Here is a 25830-nt window from a genome sequence, read left to right as displayed (position 1 = left end):
TGACACACAGGGACTTTCCAATTATCCAGCAATGGTACTGTTCCTTTACCCTCTCTTCGATTTTGAGAAAGTAGTCATGTTGGGAGTCTGGCTCTCGAGATTCGGAGGACGGTGCCTCTTCGATTTTGGAGCAAGCAATCTTATTGGGAGTGTTTTCTCGAATGTGAGTAAAGGTTGGGCATGTTTGCTAGTCTACCTTGCCACGAAGCACAGAGGTTGACACACAGGGACTTTCCAATTATCCAGCAGTGGTACTGTTCCTTTACAGTTGTGGGTAATAATATGGTAGCTAGACCTTCAAAATTTATGTGTCTAAACTTTTGTTAGTGCTGTTTCTTTGCTATTCTTTTACCTTTCTTGGTCAGAGCGATGTAGTGGGAGATGCAAGCTTCACGTGCTCAACTTTGGCAGAGAACTTTGGCAAAGTTATTTGTGGTACTCATGAGCTATTGTTGCGTGTGGGAAGTGGGTGATTGAACAGTAAGATTCATGTGCTTTCTACTTCACCAGAAGTCTTCGACAGAATGCCCATAATTTCTGCAAAGCTGAGTGTGCGTGTGACAGGTGCTGACAAGGCTAGAAAAGTAGGTGCCTCTTCGATTTCTGAGATCGGCCTTCGTGGTCTCTGAGCAGCCCAGCTTTTGAGAAAGCGAGCGCCTCTTCGATTGATTCGGAGAACGATGCCTCATCGATTTTTGAGAAAGAAATCATGCTGGGGGTCTGGCTCTCGAGATTCGGGGAGCAGTGTCTCTTCGATTTTTGAGAAAGTAATCATGTTGGGAGTCTGGCTCTCGAGATTCGGAGGGCGGTGCCTCTTCGATTTTGGAGCAAGCAATCTTGTTGGGAGTGTTTTCTCGAATGTGAGTAAAGGTTGGGCATGTTTGCTAGTCTACCTTGCCACGAAGCACAAAGGTTGACACACAGGGACTTTCCAATTATCCAGCAATGGTACTGTTCCTTTACCCTCTCTTCGATTTTTAAGAAAGTAGTCATGTTGGGAGTCTGGCTCTCGAGATTCGGAGGACGGTGCCTCTTCGATTTTGGAGCAAGCAATCTTATTGGGAGTGTTTTCTCGAATGTGAGTAAAGGTTGGGCATGTTTGCTAGTCTACCTTGCCACGAAGCACAGAGGTTGACACACAGGGACTTTCCAATTATCCAGCAGTGGTACTGTTCCTTTACCCTTGTGGGTAATAATATGGTAGCTAGACCTTCAAAATTTATGGGTCTAAACTTTGGTAGTGCTGTTTCTTTGCTATTCTTTTACCCTTCTTGGTCAGAGCGATGTAGTGGGAGCTGCAAGCTTCACGTGCTCAACTTTGGCAAAGAACTTTGGCAAAGTTATCTGTGGTACCCATGAGCTATTGTTGCGTGTGGGAAGTGGGTGATTGAACAGTAAGATTCATGTGTTTTCTACTTCCCCAGAAGTCTTTGACAGAATGCCCATAATTTCCGCAAAACTGAGTGTGCGTGTGACAGGTGCTGACAAGGCTGGAAAAGGCTGGAAAAGTAGGTGCCTCTTCGATTTCTGAGATCGGCCCTCGTGGTCTCTGGGGAGCCCAGCTTTTGAGAAAGCGAGCGTCTCTTCGATTTTTGAGATCGGCATTCGTGGTCTTTGAGCATCCCAACTTTTGAGAAAGCAAACGCCTCTTCGATTTCTGAGATCAACCCTCGTGATCTCTAAGCAGCCCAGCTTTTGAGAAAGCAAACGCCTCTTTGATTTATGAGCAGGCGCCTCTTCGATTTCTGAAGCTTCGTCGAGTGCAGATTTTTATAGGGGCTGGCATTAAGTTCCAAAGCACACTTGAATCTCCACCAGTAGAAGCTTCATTCTTGCATTTCTAAGATCTTGATTTGTCCGACCTCTTCTCTCTTCAACACCTTTGACAATGTCTGGCCCCTCCGACCGTCGTTTTGACTTGAACCTTGTTGAAGAGGCAGCCCCGCCTTCTCTAGACAACATATGGCGCCCATCCTTCGTCTCCCCTACTGGTCCTCTTACCGTTGGGGATTCCGTGATGAAGAATGATATGACCGCTGCGGTGGTGGCCAGGAACCTTCTCACTCCCAAAGATAACAGACTACTTTCCAAACGGTCTGATGAGTTAGCTGTTAAGGATTCGCTGGCTCTCAGTGTTCAGTGTGCAGGTTCTGTGTCTAATATGGCCCAACGCCTATTTGCTCGAACCCGCCAAGTTGAATCATTGGCGGCTGAAGTGATGAGTCTCAAACAGGAGATTAGAGGGCTCAAGCATGAGAATAAACAGTTGCACCGGCTCGCACATGACTATGCTACAAACATGAAGAGGAAGCTTGACCAGATGAAGGAAACTGATGGTCAGGTTTTACTTGATCATCAGAGATTTGTGGGTTTGTTCCAAAGGCATTTATTGCCTTCGTCTTCTGGGGCTGTACCGCGTAATGAAGCTCCAAATGATCAACCTCTGATGCCTCATCCTTCTAGGGTTCTGTCCAGTACTGAGGCTCCAAATGATCCCCCTCCGGTGCCTTCTCTTTCTGGGGCTCTACCGACTGCTGAGACTTCTCCTAAGCAACCTTTGTGAAGGCTCCCTCTTGTGTGCTTATTTTGACTCATGTATATGTACATATTTGTAGCTTATCGGGGATATCAATAAATAAGCTTTCCTTCATTTCAACGTATTGTGTTAAATACACCAAAGCCTTCTTCGCTAAGTTCTTTGAATTTTCTTTTGTTAAAGCTTGTATGTTGAAGCTTTCTGAGTGGAGCATGTAGGTTGGGGTAGTGTTCCCTTAATTTCCCGAGTGAGGAAAACTTCTCGGTTGGAGACTTGGGAAATCCAAGTCACTGAGTGGGATCGGCTATATGAATCTTAGAACGCCATTGTGCTCGATCCTGTGTCATGTCCTTCGTTAGATCCAAGTACTCTAAGTCTTTTCTTAGAGTCTCTTCCAAAGTTTTCCTAGGTCTTCCTCTACCCCTTCGGCCCTGAACCTCTGTCCCATAGTTGCATCTTCTAATCGGAACGTCAGTAGGCCTTCTTTGCACATGTCCAAACCACCGTAACCAATTTTCTCTCATCTTTCCTTCAATTTCGGCTACTCCTACTTTACCCCGGATATCCTCATTCCTAATCTTATCCTTTCTCGTGTGCCCACACATCCAACGAAGCATCCTCATCTCCGCTACACCCATTTTGTGTACGTGTTGATGTTTCACCGCCCAACATTCTGTGCCATACAGCATCGCCGGCCTTATTGCCGTCCTATAAAATTTTCCCTTGAGCTTCAGTGGCATATGGCGGTCACACAACACGCCGGATGTACTCTTCCACTTCATCCATCCAGCTTGTATTCTATGGTTGAGATCTCCATCTAATTCTCCGTTCTTTTGCAAGATAGATCCTAGGTAACGAAAACGGCCGCTCTTTGGTATTTCTTGATCTCCGATCCTCACCCCTAACTCGTTTTGGCCTCCATTTGCACTGAACTTGCACTCCATATATTCTGTCTTTGATCGGCTTAGGCGAAGACCTTTAGATTCCAACACTTCTCTCCAAAGGTTAAGCTTTGCATTTACCCCTTCCTGAGTTTCATCTATCAACACTATATCGTCTGCGAAAAGCATACACCAAGGAATATCATCTTGAATATGTCGTGTTAACTCATCCATTACCAACGCAAAAAGGTAAGGACTTAAGGATGAGCCTTGATGTAATCCTACAGTTATGGGAAAGCTTTCGGTTTGTCCTTCATGAGTTCTTACGGCAGTCTTTGCTCCTTCATACATATCCTTTATAGCTTGGATATATGCTACTCGTACTCCTTTCTTCTCTAAAATCCTCCAAAGAATGTCTCTTGGGACCCTATCATACGCTTTTTCCAAATCTATAAAGACCATGTGTAATTCCTTTTTCCCATCTCTATATCTTTCCATCAATCTTCGTAAGAGATAGATTGCCTCCATGGTTGAGCGCCCTGGCATGAACCCGAATTGGTTGTCCGAAACCCGTGTCTCTTGCCTCAATCTATGCTCAATGACTCTTTCCCAGAGCTTCATTGTATGACTCATTAGCTTAATACCCCTATAGTTCATGCAATTTTGTACGTCGCCCTTATTCTTGTAGATAGGCACCAAAGTGCTCATTCGCCACTCATTTAGCATCTTCTTCGTTTTCAAAATCCTATTGAAAAGGTCAGTGAGCCATGTTATACCTGTCTCTCCCAAAAGTTTCCACACTTCGATTGGTATATCGTCTGGGCCTATTGTTTTTTTATGCTTCATCTTCTTCAAAGCTACAACCACTTCTTCCTTCCGGATTCGACGATAAAAAGAGTAGTTTCTACACTCTTCTGAGTTACTCAACTCCCCTAAAGAAGCACTCATTTCATGTCCTTCATTGAAAAGATTATGAAAATAACCTCTCCATCTGTCTTTAACCGCGTTCTCTGTAGCAAGAACCTTTCCATCCTCATCCTTGATGCACATCACTTGGTTTAGGTCCCTTGTCTTCTTTTCCCTTGCTCTAGATAGTTTATAGATATCCAACTCTCCTTCTTTGGTATCTAGTCGTTTATACATATCGTCGTAAGCCGCTAACTTAGCTTCTCTGACAGCTTTCTTCGCCTCTTGCTTCGCTTTTCTATACCTTTCACCATTTTCATCAGTCCTTTCCTTGTATAAGGCTTTACAACATTCCTTCTTAGCCTTCACATTTGTTTGTACCTCCTCATTCCACCACCAAGATTCCTTTTGGTGTGGGGCAAAGCCCTTGGACTCTCCTAATACCTCTTTTGCTACTTTTCGGATACAACTAGCCATGGAATCCCACATTTGGATAGCTTCCCCCTCTCTATCCCACACACATTGGGTGATTACCTTCTCTTTGAAAATGGCTTGTTTTTCTTCTTTTAGATTCCACCATCTAGTCCTTGGGCACTTCTTTTAGATTCCACCATCTAGTCCTTGGGCACTTCCAAGTCTTGTTCTTTTGTCTTACTCTTTTGATATGTACATCCATCACCAACAAGCGATGTTGATTAGCCACGCTCTCTCCTGGTATAACTTTGCAATCCTTACAAGTTATACGATCCCCTTTCCTCATTAGAAGAAAATCTATTTGTGTTTTTGACGACCCACTCTTGTAGGTGATCACATGTTCTTCTCTCTTCTTAAAGAAGGTGTTGGCTAAGAAGAGATCATATGCCATTGCAAAATCCAAGATAGCTTCCCCATCCTCGTTTCTCTCCCCAAAACCATGGCCACCATGAAAACCTCCATAGTTGCCTGTCTCCCTGCCTACGTGTCCATTTAAATCTCCTCCTATAAATAACTTCTCCGTCTGAGCAATTCCTTGCACCAAGTCTCCAAGATCTTCCCAAAATTTCTCCTTCGAACTCGTATCCAACCCTACTTGAGGTGCGTACGCACTAATCACATTGATAAGTTCTTGTCCTATTACAATCTTGATTGCCATGATTCTATCTCCTACCCTCTTGACATCTACAACATCTTGTACCAAGGTCTTGTCCACGATGATGCCAACACCGTTTCTCGTTCTATTTGTGCCCGAATACCAAAGTTTAAACCCTGAGTTTTCTAGATCCTTTGCCTTACTACCAACCCACTTAGTTTCTTGTAGGCACATAATATTTATCCTTCTCCTCACCATAACTTCCACTACTTCCATAGATTTTCCCGTTAAGGTTCCTATATTCCACGTTCCTAAACGCATTTTGCTCTCTTGAACTCTACCCTTCTGTCCTAGCTTCTTCACCCTCCCCCGTCTAATAGGATCAAAGTACTTCTTTTGTGTGTCCCGGGTAAAGTTGATAGGAGCATATGCTCCCAAACAACTTTGAGTGGAGTCGTTCGAAAAGAAGTTTCTATGGCCCCCTTGCTCATTTAACACTGCATCCGGGTGCCGATGGAGATACAGCGACCCTTGCTCACTTATCACTGTGCTCAGGCCACACAGCGCGCCACTTACGGGTGACGCCCTAGCTTTAGCGCGATTTTGTTCTGGATTCAAACAAAAAAAAAATACAGTTGTTATTGGCACTCTAAATTTATTAAAAGCACAAAAGAAAATTTGTATAGGGAATCGTTCCGAATGACAATTTTCAGTGAAAAAAAATAAGAAAGTACAATCAGTCAAATGCCACAACAAAAAAAGAAACTTCCTCTCGCGGAACATTGAAGCCTTAGCCTCGTGCACCTTCTCAAGATAAAAGAAATTCTTCCTACTCCTTCCTTCTGCTTCAAGAATATTTCCACAATTTGTTGAAAAACTTTACGCTTCCAGTGATGTTCTTCTGATTGGACAACATTTTTCTTGAAAGTCCATTCGAACTCGCTGGATTCCAAATCAATACCGGAAGACACTTGTTCTTGGTCAATCACTTTGCCATAGTGTTTGAGGGATGGGTCTCTAGGAAATAACATTGGATATGTCACATGTTTTAGGGAACAGACACCTTACATCAAAAAATAATGCATTGTTATGAGAATCCAAGAAAAAATGCCATGCTCCCACTGACCACAACTAGCAATCCGCGGATGGTTCTTGAGCGTATGATCATGAACCAAAAGATTTATGGTGTATTCACGCGTCCATTCTTTCCTTTCATAGAGATATTGGTGCAAATAAAAGAAAAGAGTGGACGCGTGAATTCAGAATAAATAGGCGCATATCTCAACTGTCTTGAAGTCGAAAGAAACTATACAGCTTTCTCTTTTACTTGAGAATTGGTCGGCGGCCAAATGAATCAACCAATGCATGTCTCCGTTTGCAGATAATAAGCTTGTTGATGAGCTTATATGATGAGGAGGAACCGAGTGTATCTTCCGCCACGAGTTTGTGCCCAAGACAAGAACTAGGGCTACCATATTCTTTTAGATATCTGCAGAAACACGAATCACTTTATGGGTGCTGGTTAAATCATCAAATCCCATACCATACTTGTCATATATACAGTGTTCTTCGGGTACTTGGACGTCACCCACCGAGAGCGGTAGAACTTCTCCCTTAAAAGGATCAAATAAGATGCAGTACGGGTTTTCACAGTTCTCAACTTTAAAGCAAAACAAGTTGCAGAAAACAAATTGTTGACTGATCCAAGTGTTGAACAACAAAAATATATAACATATAAAAAAAAAAAAAAGAGCCCGTACAAATTGGGTGAAACTACAAAGCAAAATAAAAAAGTAATTCAGCCCAAAAGATGAGAATAGGCTTTACATACAAATCAAACATCCATAAATAAATTAAAAAATAATAATAATAATAATAAATAAGATATGAATTCCTTCCTACAAAAGGGGAAGTAGCGTGCAAAACAGGGGCTCCCCATTTTCTGCAACAAAAGAACGTGGAGTCAGTAAAAGAGGTTAAGAGAAAGTGGATGAAGACATGGCCTCTATCTCCCCCCACATAAAGCTCTAGAGCCCTTATAATATGTCTATAAATAGGCATCAGTTGCAGTAAGAAGGGTAGACATAGAAAAAGAGAGAAGATACTCTGCAGAAAATAAGAGAAACTTTGAGAGAAAATACCAAAAGCAACGAAGTGCTGCCACAAAAGAGAACAAGGAGTTCAACCATTTGTGCTTTCGAGTCAAGATCCAAAGAAGAACATTCATCACCAGGTATGAAACAAGTCCTGTTAAATTATTTATTTCTCTTGTTTAATGTTGTGTTGCAGACAAAAGTGGGGTAAAAAAAAAGGGCATAATCAACTACCTAGAACCTGTAACCTTCAGTTTATACAATAAAATTGCCAACCAGCCACCAGAAAAGGTTTCTATGCAATGAGGGTTTCTTAAATGGTAGCCCTGTGTTCCTCTATACCTGCAACAACAACACAAAGCAGTCCAAAAATGGTAGCAGCCACATGTTATCTTTCTGCCTAAATCTAAAAAGAACAAAAACACACAAGTTCTGCTTCCCGCCGCTGCCGTCAATCCCATGAATTTCTTCGGGATGGTCTAAACCACCCCCATGAAGTTCCAATCAACACGTTGTTGGCATTCTAGACTTTAAAAATTACTCCAGAGGAGGAGAAGGAAGAAAAGTCTTCTAGATAACATGAATGCCATAATGTGGTTATCATGTTAGGTAAAGTTAAAGAGACTTGAAAACAACAAAGGATCATTCTAAATGCCATTTGTCAAAAATCAAGCTAAGGAAGCAGACATAGGAAGCCTAGTTTTATATGCAAAGTCATTCTTTGTAGTCCAATGAGAAAATAGGTGCATTTATGGATCAAAAGAAGCCAAAATGCAACTTTTGTTCCCCTTGACCGACTTATGCTTGGTCTCTGTGAAGAAAAACAACAAGAGAGCAACATATACCAACATGCAACTCGAGAGCAAAGAAATTGTTTGTAAATCTTTCGCGTTTTCTTTGCTACTCACGGGTACAAGACACAGAGGATGCCATTGCATAAAATTCCATGAAAACCCACTTGGGATAAGAGTCCAAGAAAAAAAGGAGAAATTGAAAATGATGATGTCTCCCTTTATATTCGTAAAGTTCCAGCAAAATATATTGGGATGATGTTTGCATAGTGTTTCAAAGATGGACCAAAGTCAAAGCATGAGACTTTACCAAAAAAGAAAGGTAAGGCATGGGACAAGAATATAAAAGAATAGCATCAAAGTGCCTTGATGTTATATATCTGCAAAAGCTCAAAAATTCCAAGTTAGGTTGATGGATTCCAAAATGAAAGGACAAAATGTTATGAATGACTAATGCTGATGAGAAAGAATAGCGAGCATGATCAAATTACCATAAACATGGATATCATAAAGCCACTCACATGACATTCAAATGGAAAAGGCATAATGCCTATTTCTTTTCTGATTAAGCATAGAAGGAAACACATAGATGGAAAAAAAAAAGCGTCTAATGCCTACTGACCAAACCAAGTCACATGACTCTCTAAGGAGAAAACGGTGATGTCAAAAAGTGATAATCAGACACTAATACATCAAGACTCATTCAAAATATGGCAGACACAATGAGTGCAATTCTCACCTTTGGAGTCACGAATCAACGCTTGTTTTCAACGAACTCAATGCTGCAAAATAGTTTGTCCAACAACCATGTCAAAAATCAAGTCAAACTGGTACTGAAAGCTACTCATGATAAACGAAAAGTTAAATAAATTTAGACTACGAAAACTACCAACATCAAATTGGGTTTATCATCTACCAGTACACAAAAAAAGGGTTTTTACAACCCAATGAAGCTTATTACCTAAAGGACACAGCAACAACCAAATTGAAGAGATGTTGTTGCCAGTGACACCTGCACGAAATAATTAAACCAATCAGTTGCAGTTAAGAGCTTCAACCCAGTCCGAGTCAAATCCAGACACACAGAAAATGAAAATGGGGTCACTTGCTGGTTATCTTCTTCTCCTTTTCGTTTTGAAATTTTCGATCCACAAAAGGAGCATAAGCAACGGTTTAGGAGGAAAAGAGGATAATTTGGAGCAATTCAAAAGAGTTTGAACTCCATCAATCTTACCCATCTTTATTTGGAATTCAACGGCTAACAAACTCAAAAGGAATTTCAAAAAAAAAACATTGCGAAATCAACGGGGAGCTCGAGTATATCGACATCGCTATTTAGAGAAACAAATACTAGAGCAGGGAATATTTTTGATTGGGTTTTTGAACTGTGCATCTCACGTGCGATTTGGAGTCCCACTTTATGTCTTCAAAGTCCTGAGCTACTTATGGAAAAGACTGAACTGTGCATCTCACGTGGGACTTGAAGTCCAACTTTATGTGTTCAAGTCCTGAGCTACTTAAGGAAAAGACCAATCAAAGTCGTATTTCACAAAGCCTATTAGGTGATTACCGAAGGTCATATATAGGTTTTAAATAAATCCAATTGGCTTCTCATTTTGCCAAGTCTGAACACAAGTCTACAAATCCAAATCAAATATTTCATGAACTACACTGGTTTGATTCCGTTAAGGATACGTAGATAGTCTGATATCAAATTTTAGACGCAACCATGAAACCAGAATGAATCCCTGGTTTATATAAACTAAATTCACTCCTGCTACTTTGACCAAGTAATTACAAATTCTTCAAAGAGTAAAAGAGGAGTCTGCAAAGCACAGTTCCTAGATTTCCATTTAATGGATGCCGCTCAGGCAACAAAGTTCCTAATTTTATAAGGAATGTTGCTTATATGAAGAACGAAAAAAAGATGAGATGGAGACAAACTTATAAGGGTTCCAAGACAAAGAAAAGCAAGGAAGAAAAAATAGGCAATCCCATCTCATCAACACCAAACAAAAAAAAGGAGGAGAAAAAGAAGTGCAACAAGACAAGTCAAAGCACCATCAAGCTCCCTTTTAAAAAAGTTGAATGCGACGTGGCTCTAAAACCCTTCTAGATCATTATACTCAAACTCTAATTAATGGGTCATTTACCTATTAATTATTCAAATCCCAAATGGCACGAAGCCTTATCAAATATCAAGAGGTATAAAACCGCTAAATTCCACACTCATATTCCCTCGTTTATACCCAATCACATGTACAGAAAAATGTAAACAAGGAAAGCAATGGATTAATTTCATGGTCCTCTCCAAATCATGACGGAAGTCTCGAAAGCAAAGCTTGAAGCCCACCATTGCACTAACGCACAAAGTTGACCATATAATTGTCCGAAAAAGAAGCTTGTTGCTAGCTTTGAAGGATACGCTCAGCTCAAGGTGCACCAAAATTAGTATAGTTGCTGACCAAGTTTCATTCAAATTCTTAAGTTAGGAATTGAAATAATGACGTCCATCAAGCAATTAAGTAGGTGAAGAGACAAAGTTTGTCATAACTTTAGTTGAAGGTTGGTTTGATCCCACAAGGACAAACCCGCGCAACTTATGGCTTGCATTAATTCATGGGCATGATTGAATTAATACTTGTCTTCAAAATCTTTTGGGTGGTCACTATGAATCTTTGGGCCAAGATCAAATCAAGACACGGAGCAAAGTGGAGGACAAAAGCAATACAAATATAGACAACTTTGAACCACTTCAATACTGTGGATCCGAACCATCTCAAAGTACAAAACTCGATGGACTCACCACTTCAAATTAGTGAAACTCACGCCATGGATCAAATTCCCTTTAATTATTGAAGTGGTCAAATGGCACAAAGCCCCATCAAATCTCAAATGGCACCAAGTTGTATTCAGTTCCAATGGCTCAAAGTCCTCGCCTGCACGAGCTAAAACTGCACAAGGAATCAAAAGCTCCAATGGCTCAAAGTCCTCACCCGCATGAGCTAAAACTACACAAGACATCAAATGCTCCAATGGCTCAAAGTCCTCACGTGCACGAGCTAAAACTGCATAAGGCATCAACTACTCCAATGGCTTAAAGTCCTCGTCCACACGAGCTAAAACTGCCTTTAGCTGCACAAGGCATCAAATGCTCCAATGGCTCAAAGTCCTCACCCGCACGAGCTAAAATTGCACAAGGCATCAAATGCTCCAATGACTCAAAGTCCTCACCCGCACGAGCTTAAACTACATGAGGCACCAATTGCTTTAATGGCTCGAAGTCCTCGCCCACATGAGCTAAAACTATACAAGGCATCAAAAGCTCCAAGTGACTTAAAGTCCTCGCCTACAAGAGCCTAAATTGCATAAGGCATCAAATGCTCATTGCCTGCATGAGCTGAAACTACACAAGGCATCAAACCCCAACAAATACATAAAGAACTACGAGTGACTTAATCCCTCAATGAGGGTACGTAGGCAATCTAGGGTTCTACCTAGGTACAATCACAATATCAAATAAACATCCAAACCCCCAAGTTACGATTTATTCATATTGGAATCAAAGGATATTCCTTTTCCAAAAGAAGGGTTGTAATTAATAGGCACGTAGCCTAGAATTGGTCAAACTCAATTTAATAAAACCCTCTTCGAAAAATGAATAAGGGGAAATTGTGTCGAGTGAATGATTTGTTTACATATTGTGTACAATTTTTGTTCAACATCAAGTACTGAAACTCTTGAACTCAAGCTCTAAGACAACTGCATGTTGACAATATGTTCTTGAAGGTCTCGGATACACATCGAAAGTGATTTTACAGGCAGTCTCTTAAGGATGTTGACGAGGATGTCAAAAGGTAAGTCAGTTAACTTGGTGTTCTTGCGGCGTTGTCTCAGTCTAAACTTCTTCAGCCAAGCAATATTGGCTGTCATGATTTCCTTGAATCCGACAGAGTCGAATGTCTCTGTTTTTTCTTGTATATATAGCCTTCTCCTTTTACATGCTCATTGGCAAGAAAATTGGACAATAGGAAATGTAAGAAAATCGTGATGGAATAGGAAAGATATAATTTCTGTCGTAGTTGAAAGAAGTGAATCAAAATCCGTTTTCTAAAAGGAAAGAAAAGACTTACCAAAATAGAATAGGAAATAAAAAAAATCTAAACAAAATCAAGAAACCTTCCTTTGGTTATGTTCTTTATTTTCTTTGTGTTGGGCCCTTTTAATCGTTCTTTTGTGCTCCGGCCTGGCCCAAAAACATTCATTTTCTCCCGTTGCACACTTTTGTTTGTTCATATTTTGCCGACAAATGCAAAAATTCAAAGGAGAATCAATGGATGGGTGAAAATTATTTTCCAATTGAACCATTACGAACTGTATGGATATTGATTTTTGTACTTTTATTTTCTCTTTAAGCGCTTCTCTTCTAGTTTTTGTCCCTCAACTCTCCTTCATTTTTTCAATTTTGTCCAAGAGGTAGAAATGCATGACAAAAAAAAGAGTCCGAAAGTCTCTTTACAAAAATATATGCCCCAATGCCAAGATTTGGATTGTTGGGAGAGTGTTTTCACACAATTGAATTTTGAAGATAGTAGGGAGCAATACAAATTGAAACCCAAAATGCTCCGGTTTGTTCTCCATGCCTTCTATTCATATTTCGACCTATATAATACATAACACGGACTCGTGTGTGCAAGCGTGTATATTTTAACACAGAGTAATGCTAGCTAGGTAAATCAACTTTTTAGGTTAAATTTACAAATCATTGATGTCTCACCAATAAGGAAAAAAAATACATTAATCAACACTTAAGTAATAATCTAATCATCAACAACCACGTCATATGATTTACAAAATTTGGTCTAAATATTGTTGATCTAGCATTAACCTTTCTACACGTCTAAGTTTCCAACGTCTAAAGGCACTTTGTGCTCAAAGTCTTGTTGCAGATGTTGACAGGATGTTTAACTTTTCAAGTGCTTATTAGTTGTTTGGTAGATGGCAATTTAGCTTGGGATTGGAATAATTAGGAAGAGTCACATCGTTTATCATTTCAGGACAATGGACTGAAACGACTAATCTAAATACGATCTCTCGTCTCCTAAACGGAACGGACTAATTAATCCAGGAATCCTTCTCAGCACATGAAAATCTGAGACTGTCTTTATTTCAAGTGACTAAATTTAAACATGCTCTCTCGTCTCCAACACGGAACGGACTAATTAGTCCAGCAGTCCTTCTCAGTGCATGAAAAGCTGATACTGTCTTAATTTCAAATTTGACTCAAACCCTAGACGTACGCGTCTCCACCGGATCATTGACAGTAGTAGTCCGGGTTCTGCACGTTGTGGTTCGAGTCGGTTGGAGCTTTCGATCACATGAAACATGAGGCCGTAAGTCAAAAGCTAACACACGTTTTCTTTCTATAAATTTCATGTGGTCGGTCTGATATTTTCTCAGAGTGGTCACCTTCTACCTATTTTTGGGGTAGAACATAAAGTATGTATATAAATTTAGTAAGTACAACCTTGGGTACTATTTTTGTTGCGAAGATAATAAGTCATTAACAAGGATAACGCGGGCTATTATTTTTGGAGATGAATTGTTTGCCCTTCTTTTTCCATACACTTTTTATACCCTCTTGTTTTGTACGGTCATGATTAAGCGTGACCGTACAAAATGTTTTGCTTTTTATCTTATTATTTTTATAAAAAAATTAATATAAAATGTTGACGTGGCTTAACCGTGATCGCACAAAACAGGAGAACATGAAAAGGGTATGGAAATGAGAGGCCAGACAATCCATCTCCATTATTTTTTTGTGTTCTTTTGGATGATCCAAGATAGTGAGAACTTAAAAATTATGACAGTCTGTCAGTTTGTGTGCTTTTACTATTGAATATGTGGATGTCTATCCATTGGCATGAGATCTAGGGTAGGAGTTGCGAATTCGAACACGACTCGAAATTGGCACAAAAATATAGGAGTTTATGTAAATAACTAACAATTTTTAAAGAAAATATTTGAAATACATGTCATGTTAATTATTGAGTTCATTTTATTTGACGTTGATTTAATGTTACTTCTGTATTTAATATTATGAATTGTTAACCTAAGCATGAGTTATTTTTTATGCGATAATGCTAACGAGATCAAATATTTTTATTGTTTTTCTAATGAATAGTATGAGTTATTTGTGCTAGAGAATGATTATTAGCACCATTATGCCTGCTTTCATTCCTTATTTATTTTAGGGATATTTTGGATGCGGTCCCTAATCCTTAATATTCTTTGATTAAAACCTTAATAGTATTCAAAGTTTGATCAAGGTCCATTGACTTTGTACACCTCATTATATTACTATTAATATTTTTATTTTTATAGCTTTGACATTAATTGTTTGATATTTTATGAGATTTATAATCCTATAAATTTAAAATCCCTCATTATAATACTAATAGAAACGGTTACAATAAAAAAATTCAAATATTTTGATTGAATAAATGGATAAAAACTATGTAAAAATAAGAAATAATAAACGGCAAAAGAATGTATCCATAGTGTTAAAAAAAATTGGTACATTTCACATATAATAAAGTGGTACATTAATAAAGAAGAATGAGTACATTAGAAATAAATTAGGGTACAAATAAAAGATTAAAAATTATATACAAATGAATTTTTAAAAATATAGGCGCTAAAAGAAATTAATACATGGGTACAAAATAAAACTAAAAAGAAATATACTACAAATTAAAAAAAAAAAATGTTGCAAATTAATAGTGGGTACAAACTAAAAATATAAATATATGATACAAAGTTTAGGCATAAAACATAAATATACCATATGTAATTTTTCTATCATTGATTAAATATACAATGTCACGTGACGGTATACATGTCACAGCCCGTCCCGGAAAATAATTTTTGTTGACGTAAATTGACGAAAATGCCCATGAACGTTAAATTATGTGATGTGGTTTAAGTGTTGTTTTTTGGTCAATATTCTTAAATCCTAATTGTTTTGAACCAATTAGGATTATGTTATTATGTATTTTGGTTGTTGACCAATCCTAGGTCACACACACATCCTCTCTTTTCCTTCCCGTACTCTCACTCTCTTCTCTCTTGTACGGACTACACCCAAAACCCATCGAAAGTGTAAAGATCGAAGGTGTGAAGCACACCATTGTGTTCGTGAGAACCATACGAGTTGAATGGTACCATTTTCAGGTAAGAACTCCTTTGAAAACTCGTGAAATCTGAACCCCGATTTGAGGTACTATTCATGCTCACGTAAAATTTTGATTTTTAGGGAATTTTAAGGACATAGGAAGTTTTAGGAAGTCCTAAGGAAGCTCGGAGTGGTTCATTGGGTGAAATTGGACGTCAGGATCATGAGTTTCAAGCTTGGCCGGATTTTGTGGAATTTCTCCAGCAAGATTTCGTTACTTTTGGAGCTTCAAATTGGTAAAGAAATGTTCTTCAAGTTGTAAGCTTCATTTTGGTGCAAATTTCATAGGAAATGGATGAAAAATGAGTGAGATATAGCGATTTGAAAAATTCCCATTTTTCCGGCGACGGCGACGGTCTCCGGAGTCTGAGGTTGAAGACGACGGAATATTCTGTCAAGTCTGACGCCGTCAGTTAAGTTTAATTGAATCTGTTAGGATTTAGCGAAATATTCCCTAACTGCCGTTACTATTTCCGTTAGGGTTTCCTGCGTGTGGCCGCGCATCTTGCCGTGTACTCGCTGGCGCGTGGGTGGATGAAAAATTATTTTAAAAATTTGGGAATGATCCTAAGGTTGTGTATGTCAATGTGGTATATTCAAATACCATAATTGAGCATTGTATGAGAAGTTATTAGCTAGTTTTGCCTATATGCTTTAAATAACGTTTTTATAGTTAATTCGCATATAGGTGAGACTTATCCCGAGGACGAGCGTGTTTAAGGGTGACTCGGGGGCTACGACTTTTCGACATATCAGTGAGTGGGCTTTTGGTTTTCAGTGTGTATATATATATATATATATATATATATATATATATATATATATATATATATATATATATATACACTTGATATTTTCCCAGAAATATGTGTTTAAACGAAAGTATGCCTTAGATGCCATGCATATGAATTTATATTTCGTATATGAATTGATATATGATGCATTATATATATAATTGTGGTGCTGTGGACGCTCAGGTAAGCTCAGGTAAGTTATGTTTGGTTATATGAATTATCAATGGTGCGATATGTGATTGAATAATGTTGAGCTCATAAAACTGCACCCAGGGTGATTGTGATTTAGCCAGAGATATGACACATGCCTGTTTATTATGTCACCTCCTGCACCATATGCTCATATTGGATCCAATTGAGGTGCACAGTCTTGTCGCATAGACCATCTTAGGTGGTTCCGACTCGTAGGTGACTAGCGATTTATCGCCCAGCTATTATGTGTGAGTAGCATTGAGCATGATTATATTACACCCATTATTGTCGTACAGACCTTTTCATTTGGTTCCAACTCTTGTGCAGTATAGTGCTGTATAGGTCATTGTAGTGACTTCGGTTAGATTGACTTTTGAGCTATGAATTCAGCCGTACAGACTACCACAGGGGTTCCGGCTAACATGTTATATTTATATGAAATTATTCTTACCTGAATTGCTTACTCTGTGATATCTTGGCATGTCATACATATGAATATAATTATATGGAGCATGATTTGAATTGATATAATTTCATATATATATTTATGTATATGCATATATCTTGATTTTGGGAAAAATTATACATGTTTTACAGCGAGGGATTAGATATGTTGATAAATGAAATGGTTTTGTAAAACATTTGTTTTTGCCCACTCACGTTTTATGTTTTGCGCCCCTCCAGGTTTTAGATAAGCTTGTTGTTGCTGGGTTCGAGGACTTCGGTGGTTCTGACATATCTAAATAATAGTAGGACATTTCTGGTACTGTATAACTAGTACTTGTCTTACTGGACTGCACCTAGACTTATTATGCTCTGATTAGGAGTATTTACTTTTGTAATTGACTCCTAACACTTCCTGTTCTCTAGTGCACTCTAGTAGTTCCGGTTTTTAAATATTCGTATATTCTAATCTTAATTGCTTCCACACTATGCACATGGCTACGTCACCCTCACGTGATGGTCAGCATGTCATGATCTCGATCGGGGTGTGTCAATACACATGGGTACAAGCACAAATAAAACTTTAAAAAATATGGGCACAAAAAGAAACTAATATATGAGTACAAATTAAAAATGAAAAGAAAATTGGTACAAATTAAAAAATATTTGCAAATTAAAAATAGGTACAAACTAAAAATAAAAATATATGATAAAAAAATTTAGCCATAAATATAAATATACTAATTGTAACATTTTTAACATTAAAGGAATATATTTAAAAATAAAAATATTTTATTATTCAAATAATTAATAATGTTATTAATACCCAAGGACCTTGATAAAAAAATTAAAAATAAATAGGATTTTAATCAATGGAGTAACAAAAAGAAGAATGTGAACCTAATTTTATGAGGGAGGAGTGCATGTGATATTAGTGTTAATAGCAGCTCCCATTATATCATCATTTGGTGTGCTTGTAAACATGATTGATTGATATGAACGCTACATGGATATAAAAGGGTAATTCCGAACACAAATAATTGTCAACATCTAGCCATTCCCTTAAATTGGTATTTTGTAAATAGAAAAGGGAATCGAACCTTTGATCTAGTCTGATACGGACATATTTCCTCATTCACCTTCACCACTTCAACATCCCACAGATTTAATTGAACCTTATGTGCAAACATTATTCTTCTGCATTCCATCTTTTCCTTTTCTTTGTTAATTTTTCTTTAGTTTATTCAATTTTAAAGTTAAAATGAAATGTAGGAGAACGAGAGAGTACAAAAATCACTTACTTGTGCTGCAAGCATGTCATAGAAACAAAGGAATATGCATCATGTAGAGAAGTCGTTCATATCCAAGTGCGTAAAGCATATAAACACAAAGGCAATGAAAGGTAGATTTGTGTCACACAAACACAAGGCTATTGATGGTTGAGAGGTTGACTCATGTTTTGGAAATGGAATTTAAGAATCGAATCATGATATTTTGGGAATGGAATATCAGAATTGATTTTTGAGCAAAAAAAATTTTAAAAAATAAGAATTGATTCATGGCTATTAGGTAAAGCAACAATACTTGGTCGAAGTGGAGGAATTAGAATATTGGGTCTTTGCACTCAAAACCCCCAAGTGTCCCACCACCACCACACACACCATACTAAATGCGACGTTGTTTTCAGCGTGAGCTCGTCGTCTGTCTCCATTTCTTATTTTCATCAGTTTCAAAGTTTTTATGATTAGATTATTACTTAAGTGTTAATTAATGTGTTTATTTTATATTAATGATACGTCATATGATTAACAAATTTAGTTTAAAATTTTAGTCTACCTAACATTACGCAAGATGATACTGATGAGTTGAAGTTCCATTACAAAGTTTCACCAAACTTGCTAATTATTACAATCACCAACCCCAGCCAGCCAGCCATGATTATAAGCACGGTTTCTAACTTTCTACTGATCGCCAGTCCCCACAGCCATGTGTTGTTATCATCTGGTGTTGCAAATGGAATCCAATGATATGGAGTCTTGAATGGGTGGAGTTGTTGTAGGAGAGGGGCTTTCATGCAACATGATGTTATTGTAGTGATATTTCAAGCAAAATCTGCAGAGTAAAAGAGGGTCAATTTTTTCAAATGACCTGAATGCTTACGTTTTACCTTTTACTAATCTTTGTGGCGATATTCTAAGAAAATCATACAGTATCAAAGTTGGGCGAGAGATATTAAAGAAGAGAGAGAGGGAGGGAGGGAGAGGAAGGGATCAATTTGTGTAAATGACCCCATTTGCTTTGTGTTTTACTAATATTGTCCAATGTTGAGTCTTGATCCCTAAGGGTGCGTTTGGTACGCAGACGGGACGGAACGGGACGGGACGGGACGGGACGGAATGGGACGGGACGGGACGGAACGAAGGTGTAATTTTTGAAAAAGACATGGGGTATATTTGTCTTAAAATGGTAAAACATTGTGTTCCACAGACGTGGAACAAACCTGTTCTAGGGGGGAGGTGGGACGCAAAAACACCCAAAATTTGTCCCGTGGAACATCCCGTTCCACCCATTTTTGGCGCACCAAACGCGAGATGGAATGCCTCGTCCCGTCCTGTCCCACGTACCAAACGCACCCTAAGGGTTGTAGGGCATGGCACGTAGTTGGAGGTTGGGAGGTTAGAAGCTTCTTGAACTAATTATCGTGTCAAATATTGAATTGTAGCACTGCTACTGGTCATATATTGAAATATAGGAACGCGGATGATGTTTAGTTAGGTCTAGTGCTCTTGTTCTTTAAAACTAGTCATCTGTCTTACTTTTTAAATAGCTAAAACATATAACGGTACGTAATTAACTTGAAATATCGTCATTATAATCGCTCGGTTATAAGTTTCTATCTTCTTGTTGGGACGTAGTTGTAGTTTTCATCATACGTATGATCTTTACATATCCTAGCTAAGCTAGTAGCTAGTAGCTAGCAGATGGTTTCGATGCTTGTTACGTAACCATTTTAAGGAATTAGGAAGGGTTGTGGACTGTGGTGTTGGTCTAGAAACCCCTTGCATGGGCAGCCCCCGGTCTTTGGATTGATGATGACGACTTTCCCTATACCTTCTATTTTTATTTGTCATTTTTTTTATAAAACAAACTGAATTCAAAGTTTTGTGCGATTGGTTAGGACAAACTGGTGAGTTATCCAATTGCGTTGCATGGTAATTATTTTTAAATTTGGGAGACGGCCAGCAACAACATAGAAAGCTCAGTAATAATATAAACTATATTGCTTACGACTCTATTTTATTAGCCTAAAAGTAAATAATTAACTTACTACTTGCTCCAATTACAAACAAAGAAACTTGCTACTGGCCTAATAAAACAGGAAAACTTGCGTATTGTAGGGCAAAAAATGGTTTAACTAACGTCAGTTTCTATGGAGGAGAGTAATATCTTACGGTCTTATGAATCATATCGTAAACTGTTAATCTAAATCATGCATTTGAACAATTTTTTGTTTAATTAACGATTTAGTAACTAGATAGTTGGATTTTTAGTAAGAAATGTTTCTTTATATTGTGGATCTATGTTTTAGGGGTGTGAATTTTTAAATTTGTCATTGGTCAAATTGGATATGACATCGTGCATGGAAGAAAATAATTGGGATGTAGAGTGAGTTTCCATCCTAACCTATATAAAAATTTCGATACAACTACCTTATTATGATAGTTTTCACACCAAATATCTCAAACTCTTACATATGGTTGAGTAAGACCAAAATAACAAAGTCTCGTACTTTTTTTTTTCTTTGAATGTACGATACATATTTCATTAGAGAGCAGAAGTTGAAACCACTTCCAAACCCATCGAAAAGGCAAGTAGTACAAAATAGTCCACAATCTTAAAAATAAAATAACCAAATCACTCACCATGCTTGGATGAAGAAATTTAAGATTATTAAGGAATTTTAAAATAACAGAAATTGAAATGAAGGGATTTTATTTTCTAGAATTTTTGTAGAGAGCCAGAATACATGCCCAGTGAATAACATGATCAGAATACATTAACTAAGTTTATCTCAAACAGAATCAAAGTAAACTTACCAAGAAGAAAACAAAATTAAATCGTAGAAGCAATCATGCAAGAAAGAAAGAAGCCATCTGGAATAACTAGGGTTTTAATTTTTTCCTTTTTCTTATAATTTTGGGGACCATAAGCGTCGGGGATATAGATGCTCCAAGTAGAATGGGAACAAATCAAACCTAGGTATGACATACGCAAAAATTAGTCTATTGAATCTCTTGATTTATTAATTTTATCTTGTTCAAATAAATAGATAATTTCTTCTAATAGAAAAAGTCAGATGCCTTCCACTTCTTAATTGGCTGGGGAGAGAGCCTACTCAAACCGCCCCAGCCAATGGCATCCTTATCACTCTGATTAACTAATTAAAACTAATTACTTCCATGATTAAGAGAATTAAGATGATAAATTAAAAAATGACCTTTGGAAAATATCAAAGCAGCAAAGGGACAGGCGTACCCCCACTCCACCACAAATCAGTCGACAGCCACATGAATATATTATTTTTATTTACCAAAACTTTTTAAATTAAATAATTTGGAATAATTTTATTTTACGTTGGCTTAGAAGTAAAGATTAGGCCTCCACTACTCTAATTATGAGAATAAGTATATTATAAAAATATATTCCTTGTCACCTTTCATCCGACGGCAGGAATACGATATATCAGCCACCTTTCTCATCCCATCCCTTCATTTTTTACTATTTTTTATTTTTTACGCTTTTTTTTTGTTTTTTCTCCCGTCTGTTCCTAAATTGTGTGACGTCACGTCTCGGTGGCGCACTCGTGCTACGACTTTTTATCCCCAAAACGACTGTGCTTTAATTGGTGCGCCATCCCAATTCCTGCGAATTCAACGCTCACGATACACTCATTTAATTTGGACCACGCAAATTTCTCACCACACCCACCCAACCCCATACCCCTCACCCCGGAATCTCCTTGTCTGGGTATATATATAAATCCCCACTTCTTTCTTAAACTTATTCATTCACAAAACCTCCCCAACAAAAAAAAAAAAAAAATTACTTGCCTTCTGCTACTACTTGTAGCGTTCATAATTTTGGAAGGTCAGTTTGGAAGGTGATCAAGGATGACAAAGGTGTACCCGAACACTGCAAATGCCAACACTGTCCCCGCCTACGAGCCTCAGAGGCTCAAGAGCTCCAGCTCCGACGACGAAAACGCGACGGTCCTGACGGTGTGGAAGAAGTCCTTGCTGTTGAGCTGCAATGGGTTCACGGTGTTCGACTCCAAGGGCAATTTGGTCTTTAGGGTTGATAACTACTTGGCCGGCCATAAGGGCGAGATCGTCCTCATGGACGCCTCCGGCAAACCTCTCCTCACCATCCGTCGCAAGGTATATATGCTCACAATTTTAACTTGAGTATTTGTCGGACAATAATTATGTTTGCGTACATTTTGTTGGTGTTATTTATTTGGTTGCTGATGGTTGTACGTAATTTTTGTACGTGTTAAATTAGCGGCTGAGCTTGGTGGACAACTGGGTGGTGTACGACGGAGAAACCGAGGTGAATCCGCGGTTCTGCGCGACGAAGCACGTGAACATCCTCAAGAACAAGTGCTTGGCGCACATGACCTCAGCCAACAGCTGCAAAGGTAGTGGCTCGTCGAAAAACTACGACAACAAGAACGCGGTGTTTTATCAGATGGAAGGGTCGTACGCGACGCGGTGCTGCGCGGTGTACGACAGCAAAAGGAGGAGGGTGGCCGAGATCAAGATGAAGGAGGCAGTGGGCGGAGTGGCGTTGGGAGTCGACGTCTTCCGCCTCATCGTGCAGCCCGATATGGACACGGCGGTGGCCATGTCCCTCGTCATCTTGCTTGACCAGATGTACGGGACGTCGAGGCGGTAAAAAGTTCAAATTCCTTTTACTTCGTCACCCACCTTTTTCCCCTTGGTGGATTCACATCTCCTCCTCCTCTATAAATTCTATGTTCCAAATCTCTCTTTTTTGGTTTGATCTCGTCGATCTCTTGTTGTCTCTCCGATAATCCCACTTGCGTTTATCTTTTTTCTTTTTCTTTCCTTTTTTTCTTCTTCTTTTAAATCGGAAAAAATCAATGAAGCTTGGTTTTTTCCTTTTATATAAAAAACCAAGCTTCTTTAAGTGGGATGTATATATGACTTGGAAAAAACAAAGTTTATCGTACGTAGGTTTATGTTTTTAGTTTTTAAGAATTTCAGCAGAAACATATGTAATGTGTGAAAAGTTGATACGGTGAAGATATTTTTGCAGTAATTATCTTGTTGCTGTTTTGGAAGTTGATTCTGCTATATGTGTTGTTGGACGTTTGTTTCGGTTTATATATTCTTCTTAGTTACGAAAACTTATTGTTTTAGAGTAATTTAGACTGTCGTTTATATTAAAATTGACCGATTTGATGGAGTAACTCAATTATTAAAGATTGACTAGTGAATAATAATCAGTCTAAGTCATGTTTTGAATTGGTGGTACATCAAAGATTTTTCAGTATACCGAAAATACAGCATTATATACAAAGTGTAATAATATAATTGGTTGAAAACTCGAAAAATAAAATTCAATCAATTATAATATTACACTTGGTGCATTAGGCCTATTCTTGACATACTAAAATATTTCTCTATGAACTCTGATATCATTTCTAGAAGACTTTAAAATTGACTCTTCAAAGTTCAAACACAACTTGGCTTCGAAAACCTAAGTTTACTTGTTTGCAATTGTTACAATATAACTTGGGGTGTGATATCCACACACCATTTTTTACTTCTCACACACCTCTTGTTAATTTATGTTCGTTGATTTTCTTCAATTTATCTGATCCGATGGCCGAAAATCAAAAAGGTGTGGGAGAAGTAAAAAGGGGTGTGTGGATATCACACCCCTACAACTTTTAAGTCTTTTATGGTGTATCCATCCATATGAATCAAATTCAATCCAAGTGTATAAAGTTACTCTACGAAAAGTATCTTCAACTCCAAAAATAAATTTTGCCCTTCAAGTCGAATTTGTTTTTTTTACGATTTTATAAAAATTTACTTTGCAACAGACTCTTATAACATTTTAATTTATATTCATTATTATAATTAATCTTTTATGTTCTTCCAATGAACTCAACGTTTTATTTTTAATCAAGAAAATTGAGTTGAATAGTAAGAAAGCTGTCACCAAATTCATAGAGAGAGAAAGTGGTCACATATTTGTAAGGTGAGTTGTTTGCTTCTTGAGTTAGAACTGATTTGGTTGATGTGGCTCACCAAATCAAAGCATTTATAAGCCTTTGAATAACAATGTTGGTGACCTTTACGGCTCTGACGAGCTTACCGGAACTGCTCTTAATAGTTTTAGGCTTAATTGTAGCTAATAGTTTTTGAATTTTACCTTAGTTTAATTTTACTTTGGACTCTTATATTATTATTACTACTTTTTTTTTTTGGAACTCTTATATTATTTTTTTAGTCCTTGAACTTAACAATGTGTTGTACCAGCTACTTAGTACTACAATTAAGCGATGATTTTAATATGTAACTATACCTCCTCCTATAATTATTATTATTTTTTTTTAATTTGAGTTGTTATATTTAGTCCAATTTCTTTTTATTTTATTTTATTACAACAATATATTTTACAGTAAGGAAAACGAGAGTTTAGTTAAGTCATATAATAGACAATCTACTTTTGCATCGAATTCACCTCCCCCTATAAATTAAGAGTAAAATCAAAGAATCATGAGGGGAAAGAAAGAGAAAAGATTATAGAAGCCTTCGACATCATCGTTTTCCAAAAGCCATATTGGGCCTTGAGGCATCATCCTTGGGTCCCCAAATTGAAGCTCCTATAGGATTGAAGGCCCCTGTAAGTCCGAGAGACGATTGTTTGTTAACTCTAAATAAAGGACTTCAGCCCAAGCAAAACCACAATTTTTTGTCATGTCAAATGCCAAAAAGATGACCGAATGTTTCACAAGGTTAGGGAAAGTTTTCCCCGGTTGTTTAGTAACCTGTTGGCTTTGTGTTACATCCGAAGTCGAACAGGTATTGAGTTCTATTGGTATCGGTCATAGGGATATGCTAAAAAATTAATGAACACTACGAAAATTTAGTCCACTTAAACTCGACTTGCACCACAAAGTCATCCCAGTTATAAATATTGGGCTTAAGTCCTTATACAAGCCCAATATTAAATTGACCCGTTATTTCTGTGGAGGAAGCCACGATAGGGTGCAAACAACCCAATTAAGTGGTCGTCCAGCTGCACCTGCATACATAAGACACCATGCTCACCACATGGTACGGGATATTTTCTTCCAAGACTCTTCTTGTATTTGAGTTGACGCTTCATTAACAAATATCGTTCTCTATTGAAATGACATCATTAAGGTATCGTTTAGTTTACAAATGGGACGGGACGAAACGGAATGGGACGGGACGGAAAATGACGGGATGGAACGGAAAGGGTGCAAAGATGCCCTCGGATGGAAATAAGGAGGAAGAAGAAGGAGATGGAGATATTTTAATTTTGTGTTCCACGGATGTGGAACGAATCGTTTCAGGGGATGAGGCGGAACAAAAATTCACCCAAAATTCGTCACGTGGAACAACGCGTTCCACCCGTTTTAGGCGCACTAAATGTGGGACGAAACAAAGTGGGACGAGACGTTCTGTCCCACGTTTGGTGCGCCTAAAACGGGTGGAACGCACTGTTCCATGTGACGAATTTTGGGTGAATTTTCGTTCCGCCTTACCTCCCTGAAACGACTCGTTCCACATTCGTGAAACACAAAATTATAACATCTCCGTCTCCTTCT

The 25830-nt window shown here is 38.1% G+C and overlaps 1 protein-coding gene across 1 annotated transcript; it reads left to right on the top strand.

Moving 5' to 3' along the window:
- Positions 1–21876: 21876 nt before the first annotated feature.
- LOC103433796 (protein LURP-one-related 8) lies at positions 21877–23282 on the top strand. The gene is made up of 2 exons (XM_008372087.4): positions 21877–22378; positions 22503–23282. The coding sequence occupies exons 1-2, from the start codon at positions 22112–22114 to the stop codon at positions 22893–22895; spliced, it is 660 nt and encodes a 219-aa protein (XP_008370309.3). The 5' UTR covers positions 21877–22111; the 3' UTR covers positions 22896–23282.
- The last annotated feature ends 2548 nt before the right edge of the window (positions 23283–25830 follow it).

This window comes from Malus domestica, chromosome 04 (assembly GCF_042453785.1).
Source record: "Malus domestica chromosome 04, GDT2T_hap1".
Lineage (NCBI taxonomy): Eukaryota > Viridiplantae > Streptophyta > Magnoliopsida > Rosales > Rosaceae > Malus > Malus domestica.
The sequence above is the reverse complement of the archived record's forward strand: the minus strand, read 5'-3'. Positions and strand labels throughout refer to the sequence as shown.

Bases quoted from the DNA above. Each gene is read 5' to 3' on its own strand.
- LOC103433796 (XM_008372087.4), top strand. From the start codon at position 22,112: ATGACAAAGGTGTACCCGAACACTGCAAATGCCAACACTGTCCCCGCC. The intron at 22,379-22,502 runs GTATATATGCTC...GTGTTAAATTAG, and splicing joins TCCTCACCATCCGTCGCAAG to CGGCTGAGCTTGGTGGACAA.